This window comes from Carcharhinus amblyrhynchos, chromosome 23 (genome assembly GCF_965287045.1).
Source record: "Carcharhinus amblyrhynchos chromosome 23, sCarAmb.v2.hapA, whole genome shotgun sequence".
In the NCBI taxonomy this organism is placed as follows: Eukaryota; Metazoa; Chordata; class Chondrichthyes; order Carcharhiniformes; family Carcharhinidae; genus Carcharhinus; species Carcharhinus amblyrhynchos.
In genome coordinates this window covers 5,354,642-5,378,335 of record NC_137346.1, presented here as the reverse complement: position 1 = coordinate 5,378,335, position 23,694 = coordinate 5,354,642, and the positions used below count along the sequence as shown (strand labels likewise).

General features: G+C 41.7%; 1 protein-coding gene across 1 annotated transcript in view; it reads right to left on the bottom strand.

Moving 5' to 3' along the window:
• tbx4 (T-box transcription factor 4) overlaps positions 1 to 22,741 on the bottom strand; it is a 106,825-nt gene extending 84,084 nt beyond the window's left edge. The window contains exons 1-2 of the mRNA XM_080210516.1: positions 22,586 to 22,741; positions 10,802 to 10,896 (exon numbers count right to left, since the gene is read on the bottom strand). Of these exons, the coding sequence (XP_080066642.1) occupies positions 10,802 to 10,896; positions 22,586 to 22,741 (251 nt within the window). The remainder of the gene's footprint in view (positions 1 to 10,801; positions 10,897 to 22,585) is intronic.
• Between the last annotated feature and the right edge of the window lie 953 nt (positions 22,742 to 23,694).

Sequence of the window (23,694 nt, the reverse complement as noted above, 5' to 3'; positions counted from 1 at the left end):
AGTTTACATGTTCTCCTCATGTCTGTGTGGATTTCCTCCGGGTGCTTCAGTTTGCACCCACAGTCCAAAGATGTGTGGGCTAGGTGGATTGGCCATGCTAAATTGTGCCTTAGAGTCCAGAGGACTAGCTAGGGTAAATGCATGGTGTTAGGGGGAATAGGGCCTGGGTGGGATTGTGGTCGGTGCAGAATGGCTTCTTTCTGCACTGTAGGATTCTATGAATAAGAAGGTGTACATTTTTAATTAATGAAGATCATTGTTTGTCTTCCTTTTCTAAAGTCTGTATAGTTTTTATGAATATAATCCAGCTTGGTACAGCTCAGTCATCAAAAATGTTCCACAAATCATACAAACTTAATTGACTCTTGCAGGTGAATTGTTTTTGTAAATCAGCCACTGGAATTGTAAGAGAGGTGAAATCTATCTACGTTTAACTGTTACTTATGCACCAAGTCTTATTGATTTATTGTTGAGATTAGCTAAATTAATCAGAAAATTGCCCACAATCATTGTTCAATTTAACCTGGGAAATGGTACATGGATTTCCACAGTGATGGAAGTGTTTCCTTTCAGATGAGACACAAAACAATTGTCCTGTCTGCACTGTCCATTGGAGGGAAAAGACCTAATCACACTATATAGAAATAGAACAAAGAATTCTCTCCCATGTACTGGCCCATCAACCAGCATTAATTTTTGATGAACAATCTGGGAAATTTCTCTTCTCAAACTGACAGCTGTGTTTCTGACATTGTAACAGCATACTTTGAAAGTATTTCATTGGCTGTATGGGACTTTGGGAGCTGAGAAAGATGTATCAGTAAATTTTTTTTTATAAATATGAAGTAGCTGTGAGTTTATGGCTGTTCTCAGTATTGGGGGAGGAAAAGGAAACAGGACACAGGAAAAGGTCGAGTATCTCTTACTCCAGCTTTGCTCTGTAGTTTATGATGTCAATCAAACCTGTCTGGGGAAGTCATAGTTGCTGATAATAATTCCTTAAAATCCCCTGAACTTTCCTCCCTTGTTACTCATAATTTACAAATATGTCAAACCTGTGCACTCTTCCCCTTTCCTCATGAAGTTGAAATGAAGACTTCCTACATCATTTCCTCCAGTAGCTCGATCTTTTTCAGAACCCTTTACCTTCCTCGCCCTCCTTTCTTTTCTTCATTTGAAAGCCAAACTTGGTGTTGTCTGCTCTGTCCAGCACTGTGAAGCTTACCCCCTTATTTAAAAACATTTTCAAAGTGTAGAAATGCTGGGTTCCCAAAGACTGGTGAGGTGACCAAGGACTTGTAACAAACGAGGACTTTATTCACTGGCTGAGCAGTTACTTCACGCTTGTGTTCTACCTGCGCTCCGGGGAGAACCCCAAGTTCCCATCACGTGACCCTTTTAGTGGCTATGCCATCATATCATCACACGACCATTCGGTCTACATTAAGTATTTTAAGTGTTTCATGGGGTGGGGTTTTCCAGGCCCGCCAGCCACAGGAATCATCTGGCCCCAACAAAGGTCAATGGGCTTCTGGCTGGGCTGCTATTGGCAGGTCCCGGCATGTCAGGGCCAGAAAATGCCAGCCAGAGTCTAACGGTGCTGTCAAATTTCAAGCAGAGTTCTGGTTTCCATACCACGAAAGGGAGGTAAAGGCACGTGAGCAGGTGCAAAGATTTACAAGGATGATATCAGAATTGAGAGGTTATATGAAACAGGAAAGATTGAATATCTGGAGATCTTTTCTCCAGCAAAGAGAAGGTTTGGGGTGGCTTAATAGTGTTTTTAAAATTATGAACAGCGTTTCCACTTTTGCAGGAGTCCAAAACTAGTGGTCATAAATATCAGATGGACACTAATTATTTTAGGGAATTCAAAAATGAATCTTCTTTACCCAGACTGGTTAGGATGGGGAGCACACTGCTACAAAGGTTAATTTAAGAAGAAGATAGACATGTGCATATGGGAGAAAGGAATAAAAAGATATGCTCATTAGAAAGAAATGGAGGAGGCTCATGTGCGATATAAACACTGGCATCAAGCTGTTTGGTTGACAGGCCTGTTTCCTTGCTGTAAATTCTATGTAAAACTATGTGAAAAGTAAGAATATATAACTTAAAATAATGACATACGTCATCATGTGTACGGTTCTGCATGTCTGGGATAGCCATCTATTTTGGGCAAATCATTTTATTTATTTTGTGATCAACAGGGAGAAGAGGAAAGCATGCGCAGGGCAATGGGGAAAGGATAGGACAGTGGGACTAGATGACTTACTCTCACAGACAGCTGGCACATACATGATGGGAAGAATAGCCATTCTTCAGTCAGTGATTCTATGGTCATAAAGGTACTGATTACAAACCAGACTAAATGCAGTGGCTGTTTCAGAGTCCAGTGCTCACTGATTTTAAAGCTCTGAAGATGTGCAGGTTAGGTGGAATGGCCAAGATCAACGTTGTGCAGGGTTATGGAATTAGGGTGGGGGATTGGGCCCAGGTAGGGTGCTCTTCGATGGGTCGGTGCAAAATCAATGGACTGAATGGCCTCTTCTGCACTGTAAGGATTCTGTGATTCAATGACTTAAAGCAAAGTTAGAACTTCAAGGAGATTTAACCCACTAATCACACCGTAAACAAGTTTAATGTTTTTTAAAGTTTATTTTTTAGTGTCACAAGTAGACTTACATTAACACTGCAATGAAGTTACTGTGAAAATCCCCTAGTTGCCACACTCCAGTGCCTGTTTGGGTGTACTGAGGGAGAATTTAGCATGGCCAATGCACCTAATCAGCATGTCTTTATGACTGTGGGAGCACCCAGAGGAAACCTATGCAGGCTCCACACATACAGTGACAAAGCTAGTAATCAAATCCAGGTCCCTGGCGCTGTGAGGCATCAGTGCTAATCACTGCCACCATGTCACCCACATTTAATTGAGGGTTTGCTAAGTCTCCATGCTCCTGCTTGCTCCTGAAGTTGTTAACAGTGCAGGCAGCTGATGGGGACTTCAAGCAGTTTCATTTAGATGTTTTAAATCTTTTCTGCATACAGCAAGCAAATCACATAAGTGACTAAGTGGTGAGTAATCATATTGTAAAGATGTATGTATGCTGATCCCTGTGCTGTGACAGTCAGCTGAACCCTCTATTCCAATACTGTGAATTGCATTCTAGACTAATATTCCAAAGATTTTGGGTACATTCTTTTTATAATACAAGCAAAGTTCAACAACTGTTTGCATTTATATAGCACTATTAACATAGTCAAAATCAAAAACAGTTCACAGGAGCGTTAAGAGACAAATTTCTGCTTAAGCTTAATGAGATATTAGAATATGTTAACCAAAAGCTTCTGAAAAGAGAGGAGGGAGTTGCAGAGGCAGAGAGGTTCAGGAGGGAAATTCCAGAGCTTAAAAAGTACCAATAATAATGTGAAGGAATTCAGGGATTCGCAATGGGCTAGAAATGGAGGAACCCAGAATTCTCACAGAGTTAGTAGGACTACGGGAGGACATTGAGATAGGGTAAAGCATGGAGAGGATTTGAATATAAGCATGAGAATTTTAAATTCAAAATGTTGCTTAAACCCAGAGGCAATGTAGGACAATAAGCACAGGGGTATTGGGCGAATGGAACTTTGTGCATGTTCGGTTATAAGCAGTGGAATTTTGGCGAGTTGTCATTCACCCTGGTTGTTAAAAGCAACAACTAGAGAAATTTGTGACTCTCTGTCTGGTGTGACAGCAAATCAGCAATATCCTCATTAACCATCTCCTTAACATCCAAAATAATACGAGTGAGTGGTGTGCACAGGTTGGAGAGTGCAAAACAACTCATTAAACTCACACTAGTGTATTTTAATTATGCAGTGTTGATATTCTTGATATGCGAGTCCTGAATGCTACTCCTACCAACTATCAATAATTGATGTTGGGTGTGACACTATCACTACTGTAACTGATTGCTGTGGTTTAATTATAAGAGAGGAAGAAAGATGAAACATTAGCAGCTGTGTTGCTGTGTATATCATAGACAGTGACATTGATTGAACGTGTGAAAGGGGAAATGAGAAATGTACATTTGGTTTGTGTTAAGCTGACAGACTGTTTGCATCAAGATCGTATTCATTATTCAATAATACCTTGATAACAGCAGCTGACAGAAAACACTAATATCTACATTGTACTTTAATGAAGGAATGTCTGGCTTGCCTTCAAATCCACTTGAGGTGTATGTCAAATAAATAAGCAATAGTCAAGTGCTTTGAGAAATCACAGACTAAAAGAACAAAACCCCAGTGGTTTATAAAGAGTTCAAAGACTGGGATTCTCCGGCTGTTCATGCTGGCGGGATTCTCAAGTCCTACTGCAGCGAACAGAAATTTGGCTCAGCACCAAATTCTCCACCCTCGCTTACAGAAGTGGTGGAGAGTGAAGAGGTGGAGATTTTCTGCTGTAAATTTTCTGTGGACAAAATAACCGTGGATTTTATGACACAAAAGTCACTGCACTTTAATGTATCTCATTTTGTATGTGGGTGGTATGGTGGCACAGTGGTTAGCACTGCTGCCTCACAGCGCCAGGGTTCAATTCCTGGCTTGGGTCACTGTCTGTGTGGAGTTTGCAGATCCTCCCCATCTCTGCATGGTTTCCTCCGAGTGCTCCAGTTTCCTCTCACAGTCTGAAAGATGTGCTGGTTAGGTACATGGACCCGAACAACACCAAGGTGTGGTGACTAGGGGAATTTCACAGTAACTTCATTGCAGTGTGAATGTAAGCCTTACTTGTGACTAATAACTAAACGTAAACTTATGAAGAACTCTGAAACTTTACAATAGACGTTACAAGGCATTGTGATCACAATAGACATTACAAGGCATTGTGATCATGTTACGTCTCCTCTTCTTCCAAGTATTTGCTGTTATATTGTATTGTTTTGTGTCCCAGTTTAGACTTACCTTCCATTCTGGGTTGAACTCTCAAATCATAGCTGAGAAAGAGTGACTCAGTGAAACAACACAACTTTATATTTATATAGCATCATTAATGCTTCACAGGAACATTATAAAACAAGAGATTTCACTGAGCCACATAAGGCTATATTAGATCAAATGTCCATAAGTTTGGCCAAAGACATAGGTTGTAAGGAATATCTCAAAAAAGGAAAGAAAAGTAGAGAAAGGGAGAGGTGCAAGGAGGAAATTCCAGAGTTTAGAGCCTACAGAACTGAAGGTACAGCAACCAGTGATTAAAATCAGAGATGTTCAAGAGGCCAGCAGTAGATGTACACAGGTTCCCACAGGGTTGTGTGACTGGGGGAGATCACAAAGATGGGGAGCAGTGAAGCCATGGAAGGACTTATAAACCTGGATTACAATTTTAAGATCAAGTCATGGCTGGACCAGGAGGCAATGCATGTCAACAAGCACAGGGGTGAAAAGGCAATGACACAGTGCAGGTTGGGACATGGGTAGCAGAGTTTTGGATGACCTCAAATTTACAGGGGGTAGAATGTGGGAGAACAGTCAGGGGTGCATTGGAACATTCAAGTCTAGCGGGAAACAAAAGTATGAAGGAAGATTTCAGCAATAAACGAGCTGTGGCAGAGAGAAAGTTGAGTGATGTTATGGTGATGGCATGAATATGTCATTAAAAGCTCCGCTCAGGGTCACCAAGGTTACAAACAATATGGTTAAATCTCAGACAGTTGCCAAGGAGAGGGATGAATTTTAAAGTTAAAGTTTATTTATTAGTCACAAGTAAGGCTTACATTAACGCTGCAATGAAGTTACTGTGAAATTCCCCTAGCTGCCACACTCTGGCACCTGTACGAGTCAATGCACCAACTAGCACATCTTTCAGAATGCGGAAGGAAACCAGAGCATCCGGAGGAAACCCACACAGACAAGGGGAGAATGTGCAAACTCCGCACAGACAGTGACCCAAGTTAGGAATCAATCCCAAGTCTCTAATATTATGAGGCAGCAGAGCTACCACTGAGCCACCATATCACCCTAAGTCATTAGGGAACAACGTTTGAAGACTGAAAGTAATGGCTTCATAATATTTAATTGGAGGAAATTTCTGCTCATCCATAACTGGATGTCAAACAAGCTGAAAATCTATCAACAGTGGAGGAGTTGAGAGAGGTGGGATGAGGTAGAGTTGGGTGTCATCAACATACTTGTGAAAATTAGTGCTGAGTTTTGGATCATGTCACCAAAGGGCAACATGTAGATGATAGATTAGGGTCAAGATTAGATGCATTGAGGACAGCAGAGGTAAAGGTAAAGGGATCAGGAAGAAAAGCTATCACAAGTGATCCTCTGGCTATGAGTAGATAGATAAGAATGGGTAAGAGTAATCCCATACTTCTGGACAACAGTGGAAAGGCATTGGAGGAGAAAGGTGTGGTCAAACCATGTCAAAGGCTGCAGATGGGATAAGAAAGGTGGTGAGGGATAGTTTACCTTCACCACACTCACACAGGATGTCAACTATGACTTTGATAAGGGTAGTTTCTGTATAGGTGAAAATTCGACTGGAGGGATTCTGACATAAACTTTTGGAAAATTTCTGGACATGGATTTGCATGGTTCAGCATGTTCAAGGACTTTAGAGAGGAAAGGGAAGTTCCAAGAGGGGTGGCAGTTTGCAAGTTCTTGGAATTGCTGGAAGGTTGTTTTTTGAGGTGAGAGAAAAATGAATAAAACAGTGGAAAACATTGGACCTGAAGATATCCTGACATTTTGAGGTCATATATATACACACATGCCTTTCTTTTTCATTTGTAATACTGCTAAATAAGTAGCATTTACTGACAGATGTTACAATCTCATTTGGACAGAAGGAACCAGTTAATGTGTCATATTTGGACTTCTAGAAAGCATTCAACAAGTTACCTCACAAAAGGTTAAGTCATAAGATAAGAATGGGGATAAAGGATTCTTTTTCAGGTTGATCTAACCAGTAATTTACAGTATAAATTAATGATTTGGAGGAAGGAAGGAAGAGAATGTACTGCAGCCAAATTTACAAACAATGCCGAGATGGAGTACAGGAAAGAGATAGAGGGTGTGGTGAACTGGTGCAATGAAAATAATCTTTCTCTCAGTGGCAACAAAATGAAGGTGTCATCAACTCAGGGAGTGTATTGGAGGAAATGCCCCTGTCTACATCAATGGGGACAAAGTAGAAATGGTCGGGAGCTTTGGGTTTTTAGGTGTCCAAATCACCAACAACCTGGTCCGATAATATCGTTAAGAAAGCCCACCAGCGCCTTTACTTTCTCAGAAGACTAAGGAAAGTTTGCATTGCATGTTGGCACAGTGGTTAGCACTACTGCCTCACAGCGAGCGCCAGGGACCTGGGTTCGATTCCCAGCTTGGTTCACTAGCTGTGTGGAGTTTGCATGTTCCACCCAGAGGAGACATTGTGTGCATTTCCTCCGGGTGCTTCGGTTTCCTCCCGCAGTCCAAAGATGTGCTGGTTAGGTGAATTGGCCATGTTCAATTCTCCCTCAGTGTTACTCGAACAGGCACCGGAGTGTGGCGACTAGAGGATTTTCACTGTAACTTCACTGGCAGTGTGAATGTAAGCCTACTTGTGACTAATAAATAAACTTTAAAAAAATCTGTCATATCTGCTACGACTCTCACCAACTTTTATAGATGCAGCATAGAAAGCATTCTTTCTGGTTGTATCATAGCTCCTGCACTGCCCAAGACCGCAAGAAACTACAAAGGATTATGGTTGAAGCCCAGTCCATTATGCAAACCAGCCTCCCATTCATTAATACTGTCTACATTTCCCACTGTTTCAGCAAAGCAGCCAGCATAATTAAGGACATTCTCTCTTCCACCTTCTTCCATCGGGAATAAGATACAAAAGTCTGAGGATACGTACTAATCGACTCAAGAACAGCTTCTTTCCTGCTGCCATTGAATGGACCAACCTCCCATTAAGTTGACCTTTCAAAACACTCTAGCTATGATTGTAACATTACTTTTTGCACTCTCTTTTTCCTTCTCTGTGAACGGTATGCTTTGTCTGTATAGTGTGCAACAGGTAATACTTTTCACTGTATACTAATAGATGTGGCAATAATAAATCAAATCAAAGTAAAACCACGTCTCTTTCCTCTCACAGAGCATATAATGCATATTGGGATCCAAGTGAGGCCAATAGTAACTTGCAATCCTTCTGTTGCTTTTACATGTATGATTGAGCCTATTCAGCTCCTCGAATCTGGAGGAGCATCACTTCAAGTTACCTCCTATATATCATCATAAATAGCAGGTCTATCATAATTTGTCACAAGAGTCAACTGAATGTGGTTAAAATTAGATAAAAAGCAAAATACTGTGGATGCTGGAATTTGAAATAAAAACGAAAAATGCTGGAGAACCTCAGCAGATCTGACAGCTTTTGTGGAGAAAGAATAGAGGCAATGTTTCGAGTCTGGATGACACTTCGTCAAAGCCTCACCCTCCCCATCCTCCCCCCCACCCACCACCCCCCCAACCCGCCAGCTCTGACAAAAGGTCATCCAGACTTGAAATGTTGGCTCTGTTCTCTCTCTACAGATGCTGTCAAACCTGCTGAGATTTTCCAGCATTTTCTGTTTTTGCTGTGGTTAAATTATCTTTATTTTTCCATTGAAATAATTTTGATGAATTAATCGAATTACAAAAAAACATGGAAAATAGACAATAATTCAAAAATCACTGCTTTAAATAAGCTGCCTTGCAGTTATTTTCACAGTTCCTACAATTCTAGGCAAACAAAATACTGTTAAAATAACAAAATGAATAGAAATTCTAACATATTTGATACAGAGAATGATCAAACTTGGACTTACCAACAAAAATCAGACAAGCTGATCCATCAGGTTTGAAATTCATTTGCATTTTACAAATTTAATAATCAATATTCCAGAGATATTAATTGGCTGAGAGCTTGTGAGCTCTCCTTTCAACCTTCGGTTACAATACCTATCAGGGCTAAAGAACGTATGTTGATAAATCATGTCCTAATTTTGAACTTTGGTACATTTTTGGCATGGACTAGTTGTATCAAATGGCCTGTTTAACACCATATATTCTACGTTATCCTTTCCCCTTTCTTGAATGGTACAGTCCTTTCAATACTTTTCTCCTTTAAGTAAACTTTCTCTACAGTTCTTACTTTGGTGTTCGGCCTCAGACTGATTAATACCTAGAAAAGAAGGAGATTCCACTGTCCCAATTGCTCAGAGCAGCACTGAGTAGATTTGAGGTTGCATTACCTGGGTGTAAACTATCACCTGGACAATGCAGAGGATAACATTGGGCAGGAAGGAACACTTGGCCATAACCCAATTTTACAAATGGCAGGTAAACTGATGGTAGCTCCATTAGAACATGTGATTCCCTCCAGCCAACTTTCCTCTTTGCGTCTTCCCAGGTGATACTTAATGCCCAGGCAAAGAAGACAGAGACACATCCTATTCGAAATTAAACAGGTAACAGAAGATTGCAAATGGATGGTTTTACTTTAACAGTTGTCTGGCCATGGAGAGTGAGGCTGAAGTGGTCTGAAATGCCAAACAAATGCAAGGACAATACTTTCAAAATATAACAAAAACATGCATGTTTCCAAATTCCACCTTTAGGATGAGATGTTAAGCTTCTCTAATGAATGAAAATGATTGGCCTCATCAGTGATATCACTCTCTGACAAATGTGCTTTGAACATTAGTTTCTCACCTGGCCATGGCTGGAGCTCTTCAATATTACTGATCGTAGCCTTTCCAGATTGTCAGTTTCACTGAAGAAACACTTCAAGCTATGTATTTGCCAGGGTGGCCAGAACTTTCTATCACCGGGAAAATGGTGGCCACAGGTTTCCCGGTGAAGGTCCCACCACTAGCCAATGTTATGCTCCCTCCGCTGCTGCGAAACATATGGAGAGTTGCAGGGAAAAGCCACAAACAGTGTGGAACCTCTACACAACTGAAAAGGAAGCAAAGTTCCTGGCTAAAAAGGCTCTTAATTGCCATCTTATTCACTTCAGCTACTTTCCCTCCAGACTCACAGGGGTTCCCCTCCTGGACTTGGATCTAACCCAGGGAAAGCCATATGACGTCAGGATAATGTCAGAATCCTAGCCCAATACCAGGAACTGTACCACCTCATACCAGATCCCACCTCAATTGACTCGGGCAATCCAGCACCTGGAAGCACTGACTGTGAATAGCTTGTTCCTGGGTCTCTATTCTTATGATGAGCCGTCCATTATGAGGAGCAGGAGACAGCTATCTTTCATGTTCCTGTTAGTGGGGGCATTGCAAAGTGTTTGTGCTCTGACCTCCTAGACTGATCTTCTGTCTCACTCAATTGTAGTTGTATCTGTATAAAATTTTGTTTTTTAGAAGTATATAATCTCGAGAGTGCTGCATCAGAGACAAAGACCAATTGACCCATCACGCCTGGGCAGCCCTTTGAAAAATCTATCCAATTAATTGTACTCCTTTGCTATTTCCCATTGTCAGGCAAATACTTCATTTTGAAGCATTTATCCAACTCCCTTTCAAAGTTATTATTAAATCTGATTCCACTGCCTTTTCAGGAAGTCCATTCCGATCATAATAACTCACTGTTTAAGATGTTTTCTTCATGACTTCTGATTCTTTTTGCCAACTAACCTAGGCAATTAATTTTCATCAAAAACAATGCAATAATGGCCAGTTTATCACTAAAAGAACCAAATAAGACCAAAAGATATGAACCTGTCTCTCATTTACACTCACTCACATTTACCTACCTGCCAGCCTTTGTGATGATCATTTCTGTACCAGCCTCATGAAACTTCTTCCAAAGCTCTTTCTCATGGAGATAAACCTTGATGTTCTCTATACTCTGCAATTGAACGCATCTCTTTAGTACCATAAATGTTTTTGTTATAGGTAATATTATTTCATTCCTCCAATGCCAATTGGAAACAGGTTATACAATATTCTGTATTACATAAATAGAACATTAAAATTCCAATTACAAAGTCTTTTGCTCTTGAGATATTAAAGAAAAATACAAATGAACTTTCAATCGGTCAAAGGCAAACTTTGGATTCTCTGAGAAACTTACATCAACTTGCTGAAAGGAAATCATTGATGAAGAGATTCTTTGAATTGGATGTTTACAGTAAGAAGTCTTTCAACATAAGATTAAAGTCCAACAGGCTTATTTGGTAGCACAAGCTTTCAAAGCATTGCCCATCATCAGGTGAGTTGGATTCACACTTTAACCTTTTACTCTGCTCACCCCAGTCCAATGCCGGCATCTCCACATCACGAATTGGATGATTGACAGATCCATGAAATGATGAGTTGAGCAACAATGGAAGAGTGGCTGAGATTTGACCATAAAATACATTTTAGTCTGCAGAGCTTTGGGACTATTCCAGTTTACTGCAGAACCAAATCATGTATGAGAATTGTTTTATTATTGTCACATGTATTAGGATACAGTGAAAAGAATTGTTTCTTGCACGCTCTGCAGACAAAACATACTATTCATAGAGTACATGGGGAGAAGGAAAAGAGAGAGTGGAGAATATAGTATTACAGTCATAGCTAGGATGTAGAGAAAGATCAGCGTAATATATTGTATGTCCATTTAGCAGGGATGAAGCTGCTCTTGAGTCTGTTGGTTCGTAAGACTTTTGTATCTTTTTCCCGATGGAAGAAGGTGGAAGAGAATATGTCCGAGGTGTGTGGGATCCTTGATTATGCTGACTGCTTCCTGAGACAATAGAAAGTGTAGACAGAGTCAATAGATGGGAAGCTGGTTTGCGTGATGGATTGGGCTTTGTTCACAACCCTTTGTAGTTGTAATGAGGTTGTGTAATGTTTCATCACATAGTTGGCTTTCTCATTAGTTTTAACTGTATTTTGTGGTATGTTGCCATGTGATCTTGATGCATCATGGTTAGGAAGAAGGATATTTTGGTTACCCATGGAAACCATTAACCTCCATTCTGCACCAATTTTCCAAGCACGTATAAAACTATTTGGGATTTTGGCTCTTTGTCAGATTTTCATTGGTTTGCCACAGTGAAGGATGAGGTGATGAGTGGGATTGGCAAATTGATCTTGCACCGCTGGGACTGCTGGAGTGAAAGTCAACAATGGTAAGTTACTGTGAAAATATAAATGGGCAATTCTCAGCCAAGTTACTAAAGGTTTCGGGTCACAGTTCACAACAAACTGGCATTAATTTGACGGTATCACCTAGAGAGGATGGTTACAGTGTTAACTGTTGACAGCAGATGCTGTGATTTTGAGTGTTTCATTGCCCAGAACTGACTTATAAAGCTTAACGAGGAAAAAAATAACACCAACAATAAAAGTTTATAATTGGAATAATTTTTGTCAGTATCAAATGATATCCAAAGGGACCAAACCGTTCCCTGTGGTTGAAGGTGTTTACATGATTTCCAGCAGACTCCAGAATATTTTAATAAATTTCTTGCACTTTATTTGAAACATTTCCCTCAGCTCCCATAATATTTTGTTAATGAAGTCAACTGAATGTGAAATTGGTAAATTAAGTATATGTATATTTTCCTTCAATGTTGCCACCACATCCATTGTCATGGTTAGTTCAGTTGGGCATTTGAAGCATTGCGGCCCACAACCAATATAGGTCACCAAACGCATGGGGAAATGGGGGAATGGAACAAGTTAGGATATGGGCAGCAGAGTTTTGGATGAGTTCTGAGGATAAATGGTGTGACCCTGGCCAGGAGAGCATTAAAGTAGTCACACCCAGAGAGCAATGTTCCCTTAAGCTGTCATTGCCCCAAGATACCCACTTTGGCCACTCCAATTTCTTATTTGCATGCTGTTATGGTGATATTATTCTCCTCAAGCAATGGATCAGATTATTCCTCCAATAATAGTACCCCATTTTTGACCATCCACCATTGATTCTAAAACAGTCACCAGCCATTCTTAATTTCACAGTAACTGCATTGCAGTGTTAATGTAAGACTACTTGTGACAAATAAATAAATTTTAAAAATGACCCTGATATTTCTGTACCTCAAATAATGACAAGACCAAAGCTATCCAATGGGGCTTATTTCAGACACTTTGCATGTTAGCCCTTAATCTCAGCCTTTTTCGTGGTAGTCAACTTCAATTGAAAGATGCGTACTCTATGTGTTCTGCTTGACCCAGCCTTTGGTCAGCCGGTGATTTTTGACTTTTGATTCACCTCAACTAGTGACACATTCTCAATCAGTTACTTTCCATCATACTTTACTAATGTGGCCCTTTCCAGCTTCTCAAATTCTACCTCCACATAAACTCCAGTTCAGTCAGTACTCCTTCACCTGCACCCCATCTTAAATGAACTCCTGCTCCTCTAGCTCTCTTTTTATCAAATTGCATTTGCTCCCCCTCCCTCAGCATGTCAACTCTCATCTTTGGCTATAGATTCCTCCACAGCTTCCTCGTCTTTCTAATTCTGCTATTTCTTCCAGCCCACTGTTCCTGTTCACACTCTTTGTTCTTTCACCCTTCATGTGTTCCCTCTCCTTTCTTTCAACCAACAAAACGAGACACTGCCCCCCCATTCTCTCCCTAAATCCCACTGTGTTTCTACTTTTCTTCATCTTCAAAAGCTTCTTTACTGCTCAGATTTCTCACTCCTTCCCCTGATCCTATTCCTGTTGCAAAGCACTTGGGACATTTTGCTAAATTAAAGGCTCTATTTAAATATTCTAAAAATGCTATGTTGTTTGGGTTGTTTCTAAAATGATCGATTTAATTTTTTTTCTGAACCAAAGACCTCCAAGATATGACCATGTATTGTCGGGATAATATCCCAATGAATCTTCTCCTGGTACATACAGCAGGATTGAACGCTTTCAGTCTGGAATTATCTGTTGATTATATTCAATTGCAGGCTACTGCATTTCTGCAACTGTGTATCCTGTGAGTGCGGCTATTTCTGATCATTTCCATATATTAGTCTCCACTCACATCCCTTCCTCCACCCAACTCTACATTCTTCTGTGTCCACCCTTGCTGTTTTTTTCTGCTCCCACACTGTTACCTCTAGTATCCCTCATGGACCTATATTTCGCCCCGTCTTATTTGCCATCTAATGTCGAACCGTAGTGATAATTTCCACACGTACACTGCTGACACCCTGCTCTACCTCAACACATCTCTCTTAACCCTTTCACTTGCCAGACTGCATGTATGATACCTAGTATTGGATGAACAGAAGTTTTCCTCCCATTAAACATTGGGAAGAATGAAACTATTATCTTTGGTCCAAATCCCACAAACTCCACTCCCTAGCCACCAACTCTCTCCCTCCCCCTCGCAATTTCTGGGGCTGAACCAGACGAGTTTGACGTATCAGCTCCATAACTAAGACTGCCCATTTCCAACTCTGTCAGCTGTTCTGCTGCTCAAGCTTCATCCATTTGTTACATCAAATCTTGACTATTTCAGCACATACCTGGCTAAACCTGAGGTCCAAAACTCTGCTTCTCATTCCTAACTTGCACCAAGTCCCATTTTATTATCTTCCCTGTGCTCACTGACCTACACTGGCTCTTGGTTCAGCAACACCTTAACTTTAAAATTCACACGCTTGCTTTTAAATCCCTCCGTGGTTTATTTCCAAAACCTCCACCAGCACTAACAATCTCTGAGATCTCTGTGTTCCTCCAATGCTGCTGTCTTGAATGACCCCAATATTAATAACTCCACTATGTACCATGGCTGTAACTCCAAAATGACCTCTCTAAACTTCTCCACTTCTCTTCCTCTCTTTCTCCTTTGATTGCTTCTTAAAACTTACCAACTTGTCTAAACTTTTGGTCATGTCCTTATATAGTACAATTACTAATCTTGTTTGATAATCTTCCTATGGAGTGTCTTGGAATGTTTTACTACACTAAAAATGCTACATAAATATGGGTTGTTGTTGCAAAGTGCAGATTCATTAGAATTTTATCTTTAAATTTTCACACTAAATTGGATAAGTGAAGTTTGAAAATGATTCCTTTTTAAACATCCTTTCTGATCTTTTTCTTTTAATTTTTCATTCTCCATTCTTGAGGGTCAATAAGGTTCAGATTGCTGTTTCATGAAAGACACACTGCTGTCATACCAGTTTGTAGTCAGCCCATGTTGCATACAGATGAGCAATACTATCCGTGATGATTTATCATCCTCATTATCATAAGACATAAGGACAAATTAATGGGGAGGAGGCTGGCTGAATCTGATCAATAGAACTTGAACCGAAGCCAGATGTGAAAATCCATGTTTATCATTAGAGATTGTGGGCTATCAGACAGAGAATTGTGCCATTGACTTGAAGCCAGAAAGCATTCATTGTTAGTTTGTATCGTGGACACAGTTATAGAAATATGGAAGAAGTGTAGGATGTGTTATTAGAACAATGATTTTATTGTTGTGAAAATGTGGCAGGCAGAATTTTCCAAGAAAATGACAAATTGTCAGATTTGGATTGAAAACCGTGTGTTTCTCCCCAGAAACTCAGCCAGGTTTTCACTCCAGAGCTTCTGAAACTGTCAAAAGAAAGGAAGGGGTCATGTTTTGTGATATCTCTTTGGCAGGATGGGACATCATAGAGACAGCAAGGGTATCCCAATTTCAAAGTAGAGTAACAGCACCCTCACCCCCCACCCCAGACAGTGGGACACCCCAAGATAAGGGGAACATTTGCAGAAGGGAACTCACTCCCCACCCATCACCACATATTTGGGCTAGTTCTCCTTCTCCCCCATTCCCCCCCTGACACCACACAGACATCACAGTCACCAAACCTCCTGCCCATTTCCTTCCTGGCATCGAACACCCGTCCCCAGCCCCATCCATCCTCGATGACATCAGTCTCCACCCCCCTTAATTGCCAGCATCGGGACCCCCTCATTGTTGTGGACCCCCTCATGTAATGGGATTCCTCCCAATGGGGTGCTGCCCTAGAGGCTCCACCTCCAGGCCTCGCTTCCAATCCCTGCTTCCCTTTGCAGTGCCAACCTGGACATTAACCTGATTACAAACACAAGTGGGGGGTTGGGAAAGGTTATAAACTGAGATTGACAAATCCTCATTATGGCCCACCATGGGAGTTTATGACCATAACAGGATTTACACTTGTGGAGATTGGACCCTGAATATTCCCTGGCATGTCGACTGAGGGCTCTACTGACTGTCTTCAACTAAAATATAAAAAACACAGGACTTGCTTATGGGAATACCAGTGGTGTTAAACCTAAAAGATCTCATGTAATTCCAAAATATTTAATTGACACCTTTACTAAAAGAATAAAGAACAAAGAAAATTACAGCACAGGAGCAGGCCTTTTGGCCCTCCAAGCCTGCACCGAACATGTTGCACGACTAAACTAAAACTAAAATCAATGTAATGAGACAGCCCAAGGTGCTTATCAAATGAGGGTTGGCCTTAATTGTCGATGGGAAATTTGGGTGGAGGGGTCACTAAAAGTACAGTTGGGAAGAGGTAGGTATTAAAGATGCTTCATCAGTTGGTGAAGAATGGAACAATGATCATAATAAATAGGAGCAGGAATAGGCCATTGGTCCAATCTAGCCTGCTCCACCATTCAGTAAGATAATGGTTGATCTGATTTTGGCTTTAACTGCACATTGTGGCCCGGCCCCTGTAACCAAAGATTACTTTGTCAATCAACATCTATCTTCTCAAGCCCCACCCCGCTCAGAATCTTGTGTGTTTCAATAAGATCAGCTCTCATTCGTTGGCCAGAAAAGTAAAAGGGCAAATTATTCTTTAAATGGGAAGCAGATTCAAAGTGTATCAGTGCAGAGGGATCTGGATGTCCTTCTGCATGAATCACAGAAAGTGGATGTGCAGGTACAGCATTTAATATTGAGAGGCAAATGGAATCTTGGCAATTATCAGAAAAGGGCTGGATTTTCAAAGTGAAATGTAGTTGAAATTGTGTAAGACGTTGGTGTAACCACATCTGGAATATTTATCCAATTTTGGTCTCCTTACTTGAGGAACGTTGTGGTGGCACTGGAGCCAGTTCAGAGAAGATTCACCAGATTGATTCCTGGGATGAAAGGACTGTCATAGGAGGAGCAGATGAATAGCGTGTTTTTGTACTCCTTGGAGTTTAGATGAACGAGGGCGGATCTAATTGAAGTATATAAACTGCTAAAGGGGGTTGATAAGATGGACATTAAACAAACTTGTGGGGCAGTCTAGAACAAGAGGTCATAGATATAGGCTGAAGTCCTACCACCGTTCACGCTGGCAGGATTTTTCCATTCCGCCACAGTGAACGGAGATTTGGCTGGCCACCAAATTCTCCGAATTCGCGAGAGTGTGGCATGAACGGCAGATAAGATCATTCATATAGAGTAACAGGAGATAGGTTCAAACCTGAGCTGAGAAGAATCTGTTTCTCTCAGAGAGTTGTGAATCTGTGGAATTCAGTGCCCCAGAGTGCAGTGGGAACAGAATCAATCAACACATTCAAGAAAGAGATGGATATATTTCTGATGAAAAGCAGGATAAAGGGAGGAAAGTGGAGTTGAGACCAGGGTAAGATCAGCCATGATCATGTTAAATGGCGGAGTGAGCTCGAGGGCTGAGTTGCCCACTCCTGCTTCTAATTCCTATGTTCCTATGTTCTAAATTCCAATCAGTATGAGCCAAATCTGCTCAACGTTTTCTCACAAGACAAAGAACTTCAAGGAATCAGCTGAATGACTGATCCCTCCCTCGACTGCTTTAAATGCAAGTGTATTCGTCCCTAGATAGAGAGACCACAACTGTAAAAAGCACTCCAGGCACAGTCTCACTAATGCCCCATGCAAGATTTCCCAACTTTTATCCCCCTTGTAATAAAAACCAACATTCCAGTTGCCTTTTTAATTATTTGCTGTACTTACGTGCTGATTTTTATGTGATTAATTTGCAAAGACAGCCAGATCCCTCTGTAATACAGCATCCTGCAGTCTCTTTCCATTCAAACCAGATTCTGCTTTTCTATGCTTCCTGCAGGGCACCCATACATTTTCTTACATTTCACTTCATCGATTCAAGTTTTACCCACTCATTTAACTTATCTCTATCCCTTTGCAGGCTCTCTCTTTGTCCCTCTCACAACCTTCATTCCTACCTATCGCTGTATCATCAGCACATTTATCTACAATATAGCTAGTCCCTTCATCCGAGTCATTAAAATAGACTGAAAAAAGTTGAAGCTGCAGCACTGATCCCTGCGGCACTTCACTGGTTAAAGTTTGCCAACCTGAAAATGAGTCATTTATCCTAACCCTCTGTTTCCAATTAGATAGCCAATCATCCATCCATGCTAATATAACATCCCTAACGAAACAAGCTCTGATTTTGTGCAGGAATCTTTTACGTGGCACGTTATGAAATTGCTTTTGGAAATCTTGAATACATTACATCTGTTGGTTCCCCTCAAACCATCTTGATTGTTATATCCCCATACAACTCTAAGTTTATCAAACACAACTTTCCTTTCACAAAACCATGTTGACTCTGCCTGACTGGGTTATGATTTTCTAATGGATTCCTTGATTTTCCCAATTATAGAGGTTAGGTCTACTGCTTCCTGCTTTATGTATCTCTCCTTTTTCAATTAGAAGTGTTATATTTGCAGTTTTCCAATCTGCTGGAATCTTCCCAGGATCTAGGGAACTTTGGAAGATTGGCTGGGATTTTCCGGCTCCGCTCATTACCACGATCTTTCAGTCTCGTCGAAAGTCAATGGATTTGGCTATCTGACCACATCCCCCGCAGTGGGTCCTACAATGACAGGATCAGAAAATCCCAGCCATTATCTCTGAAGCTACTTCCTTTAAGGTCCTAGCATACAATCCATTACATCCATGGGATTTAACAGCCTTTAGTCCCATTAGTTTTGCTAGTACATTTTCTTGAGTGGCTGTGACTGATTAGCTTCCTCCCTCCCTTTTGCCCCCTGTTTTTCGACTATTCTCCAGATGACTTTTTTTTGTCTTCTACTGTGAAGACAAATACTTGTTCTAATTCTCTGCCATTTCATTTTTCCCATTCCTGATTTCTAGTCTCACCCTCTGAGACATCAATGCTCCCTTTTGCTACTCTTTTTTTCCACATGGTTGTGGAAGCTTTTACTGTTAGTTTTTATTTTTCTTGCTAATTTTGTCTCTTGCACCAATGTTTCTTTTCAGTCATTCTTCGCTGGTTTTTAAAATATTTCCAACCTCTAGCCCACCATTAATCTTTGCAAGATTGTCCATCTTTGATACCATCCTTAACTTCCTTTTATAGCCACAGATGGTGCATCCAACTATAGAATCTTTCTTTCTCAATGGAATTTATCTTAGCTGTGAGTTATGAAAATTGATTTTAGATCTGTGCTATTGTTTCTCTACCATCATACCTTTCAACCTATTTTCCCATTCCACTTGTAATTGCCTTTATTTAAATCTGAGACACTAGTTTCAGGCCAAAAGTTCTCACCCTCAAACTAACTGTGAAATTCTGACATGTTATGAGCTCACTTATCTAGAGAATACTTTACTATGAGGACATTAATTAATCTTGTCCCATTATAGATTACTAAGGCTAAAATAGCCTGCTCCCTAGTTGGTTTGAGAATGCATTGCTCTAAAATACTGTCCCAAATACATTCTATGAATTCATCCTCTGGACGACCTTTGCTAATTTGATTTGTCTGATCTATGAAGATTAAAATCTCCCACGATTATTGCAGTACCTTTCTTACAAACCCCTACTATTTTTTGTTATATATGCCGTCCCACAATTTAGCTACTGTCAGAGAGCATATAAACTACTCCTTCTCATTTTCTTTGCTATTTCTTATGTCCACCCAAACTAATTCTATATTTTGATCCTTTGAACCAAGATCATTTCTCGCTACTGTACTGATCCCCCCTGCAGCAGCCCTGAACTTCTGCTTCCCCTCCACACCAGCAGCCCCTACCCCCCACAGTCCCAACCCACCGCCCCCAACAAACCGACCTCCCCTCCATCGCAATGGCCATCCCTAATCACTGACCTCCCTTCCTCTGTTAATCAGCCCAATGGCAGAGTGGCAGTAGGATCCCCAACCTCCACTAATCTCCCCCCCAGAGGCCCTGCCCCATTAGATCTTGCCCCTTAGTACTGCCCGATGTTCCTTGGGCAGTGCCGGGGGCCCAGGCTGGCACTGCCAATATGGCAATATCCAGGGCACTGCCCGCTCCCTGACTCTCTGCGGGGTGGCCTTGATGTCCCCCTTCACTCCAACAGGGCTGGGCCACCAGCTCCCTGCAGGTGAGGAGTTATAGTAAACCCCACTGGAATGAACCTCTCCTGGTGGTGGGGGAGGCGCTATCAAGCCCGGAGACTTCAGTTCCGGGTCCACTAATGATATGTTACATAGATTTAAATGTTGATTTACAAAAATTATGCAGCTCTGCACTGACAGTGCTGGAAATCTGATGCTCAGAGGCCGTGCTGACCAGCTGCATGCCCGCAAAACGGCCTCCACTTGAGCCACCCGGCCCTCTGCGTGACATAAGCAGTCCATCATGCTCGGAGAATCATCCCCAAATAGTTAGGAACCAGTTTTTCAAGTTTCCCTTCTGGGATTTGCGATATCTTCACATTGAACATCAGGAGGTTCATAACACCAGGACATTACCCTGAGAAACTCCTACAGTGATGTCCTGGAGCTGAGATGATTGACATCCAACCATCACAACCATCTTCCTTTGTGCCAGGTATGACTACAAACAGCGGAGAGTTTTCCACCTGAATCCTATTGAACCTAGTTTTGTTAGGACTCCTTGATGCCACACTCGGTCAAATGTTGCTTTGATGTCAAGGGCTGTCACTCTCACCTTACCTCTGAAATTCAGCTCATTTGTTCATGTTTGAAACAAGGCTGTAATGAGGTCAGGAGCTGAGTGACCCGAGCAGAGCTTCACCGAGCAGGTTTATGCTGAGCAGGTGCTGCTTGATAGCTGTTGGTGACCCTTTCCATCACTTTGCTGATGATCGAGTGTAGATGGTTGGCAGGGTGGGATTTATCCTGCTTTTTGTGTACAAGACATATCTGGACAATTTTCCACATTGCTGGGTGGATGCCAGTATTGTCGCTGTACTGGACCAGGTTGTCAGGGTCCATTGCCTCTTCAGTATCAATACCTTCAGCTGTTTCTTGATATCACATAGAGTGAATGACATTGACTGAAAACTGGTATCTGTGATCCTGGGGACTTCTGGAGGAGGCCAAGATGGATCGTCCAATCGGCACTTCTGGCTGAAGATTGTTGTGAATTTTATCTTTTGCTGGATTCTCCCATAACTGAGGCTGGGGATGTTTGTAGAGCCTCCATCTCCAGTGAGCTGCTCAATTGTCCACCACCATTCATGACTGGATGTGACAGGACTGCAGAGCTTAGACCTGATCCATTGGTTGTGCAGTCATTGAACTTTGTCTATCACTTGCTGAATATGCTGTTTGGCACACAAGTAGCCCTGTGTTGTAGCTTCACCAAGTTGACACTTCATATGCCTCGTGTTTCCCCTGGCATGCCCACCTGCATTGAACCAGGATTGATCATCTGGCTTGGTGGTAATGGTAGAGTGGGGGATATGCAGGGCCATGAGGTTACAGATTGTGGTTGATACAATTCTGCTGCTGCTGATGGCCCACAGCGACTCATGGATGTCCAGTCTTGACTTACTAGATCTGTTGAAAACCTATCCCATTTAGTACGGGGGTAGTGCCACACAACACAATGCAGGGCATCCTCAATGTGAAAACGGGACTGGCTATGTTACCTCCTTTCCTTTTCTTGCAGCCCTTCAAATAATTTTGAGTATTCAGCTGTACTGGGTAGACGAGCTTGGAAAAGAATGTGAGTGCAAGGGTAAGATGACCGAAATTGCTGCCATTGATGGCAGAAGGAGGGGAACCACACAATGGGCCAGATTCAGAGCAATAGTGAGGGTAAAAAGGAAGAGTTTGCAGACATGGAGAAGAATTGGGTCATGGAGGAGTTAATAGCTCAGGCTGAGGATTTTGAATTTTGTGGTCAACGAACAACTGGGGGCCAAGACTGATCTTAGAAGGTAGCATTCATCCAGCCGAATGGTAGCTTCGTTCCAGTTCATGGAGAATGGGAATTGGAAGGTCATCAGGAAAGACATTGGAAAAAACAAGTCTGGAGGTAACAAAGGCAAGAAGGTGGGTTTCAGCAATAAATGAGGATGAGATAGGAGTGAAGTCAGCTGACATTCCAGATTTGGAGAAAAATAGTCTTGATGATGGATTGGATATGAATTTGAATCTCAGCTTAAAGCCTGACAAGTCTGAATGAAGTGCACAGGCTAGTTGTGTTAAGCAAGTATCACTGGGGGAGACGGAATGAGAAGAGAGTTTGTCTCCATTGGGATGAACGTGCTATTTTTGATTTTGCCACTTCCAGCCTCTAACTGTCCTTTATCTTAACCCATAGAGAAAGGAGAGATTGTTGTTTCTTACCTGGTCGGGGTCCTGTCCCGGAGGGCTGCCTGGAGACATGCTGCTTGCTCCTGGAACTCCATGTCCTGGTGACTGCACAGTGTGCTCCTGGTGTCCGTCTACTTGAGCTGCTGGGAAGCCCTCATCGCTCTCAGCCACACTCTTCTCTTGCAGCATTTCCTAAAGAAGCAACACAGGAGAAAATATACTCACTCACTGGTATTGTGTCCAAGAATACTAGCTAGTCTATTCAGGAAGATACTTTGCATTTTATACTTAAATTGTCATATGTATGAATTGGTCAGAATTTCTTAATCTCCTTTTCCTGCTGATAACATTTGTCGATGTTTTTTCTTCTTGAAGTTCTAACTCTTGTTGGGCTAGAGTTCCACTAATGAGGTGGCCAGTTCCAAGTCACTAGCTGACATTCAGTAACACACATAGGCTTGTTTGCTCACGTACAGTTTAGACATTGAGAAACAGCCAGATGTTGAGGCCTCACAGCCCAGCCTGATCCCGTTCTCATCTGACATCTGCACACGTACTGTTCAACAATGGACTGATAATTTGGAAGATTTCTGGAATAAACCAAGTCTGCTCCATCCAGAGCTCTCCACGCACAGTGGGGCGGCATGGTGGCACAGTGGTTAGCACTGCTGTCTCAGCACCAGAAATCTGAGTTCAATTCCTGGCTTGGGTCACTATCTGCATGGAGTTTGCACGTTCTCCCCGTGTCTGTGTGTGTTTCCTCCGGGTGCTCTGGTTTCTTCCCAAGGTCCGAAAGATGTGCTGGTTAGATGCATTGACCTGAACAGACACCCGGAGTGCAGCAACTTGGGGAATTTCACAGTAACTTCATTGCAGTGTTAGCGTAAACCTTACTTGTAACTAATAAATAGACTTTAATAAGTCTCCAACAATTGCTTAGATGATGAGGTCTCTAGTTTTATCAGGTAATGTGATTGTTAAGTCTCTAATGCTCAATTTCACTTCCAAACATGACATTGGAGGTGAATCTCTCCTCTTGCTTACAGGTGAAACAAAACCATAACAATTGCAAAGGGACTGGAGTATAAAAGTAGAGAAGTGTTGCAATTGTATAGGGTGTTGGTGAGACCACATCTGTAGTA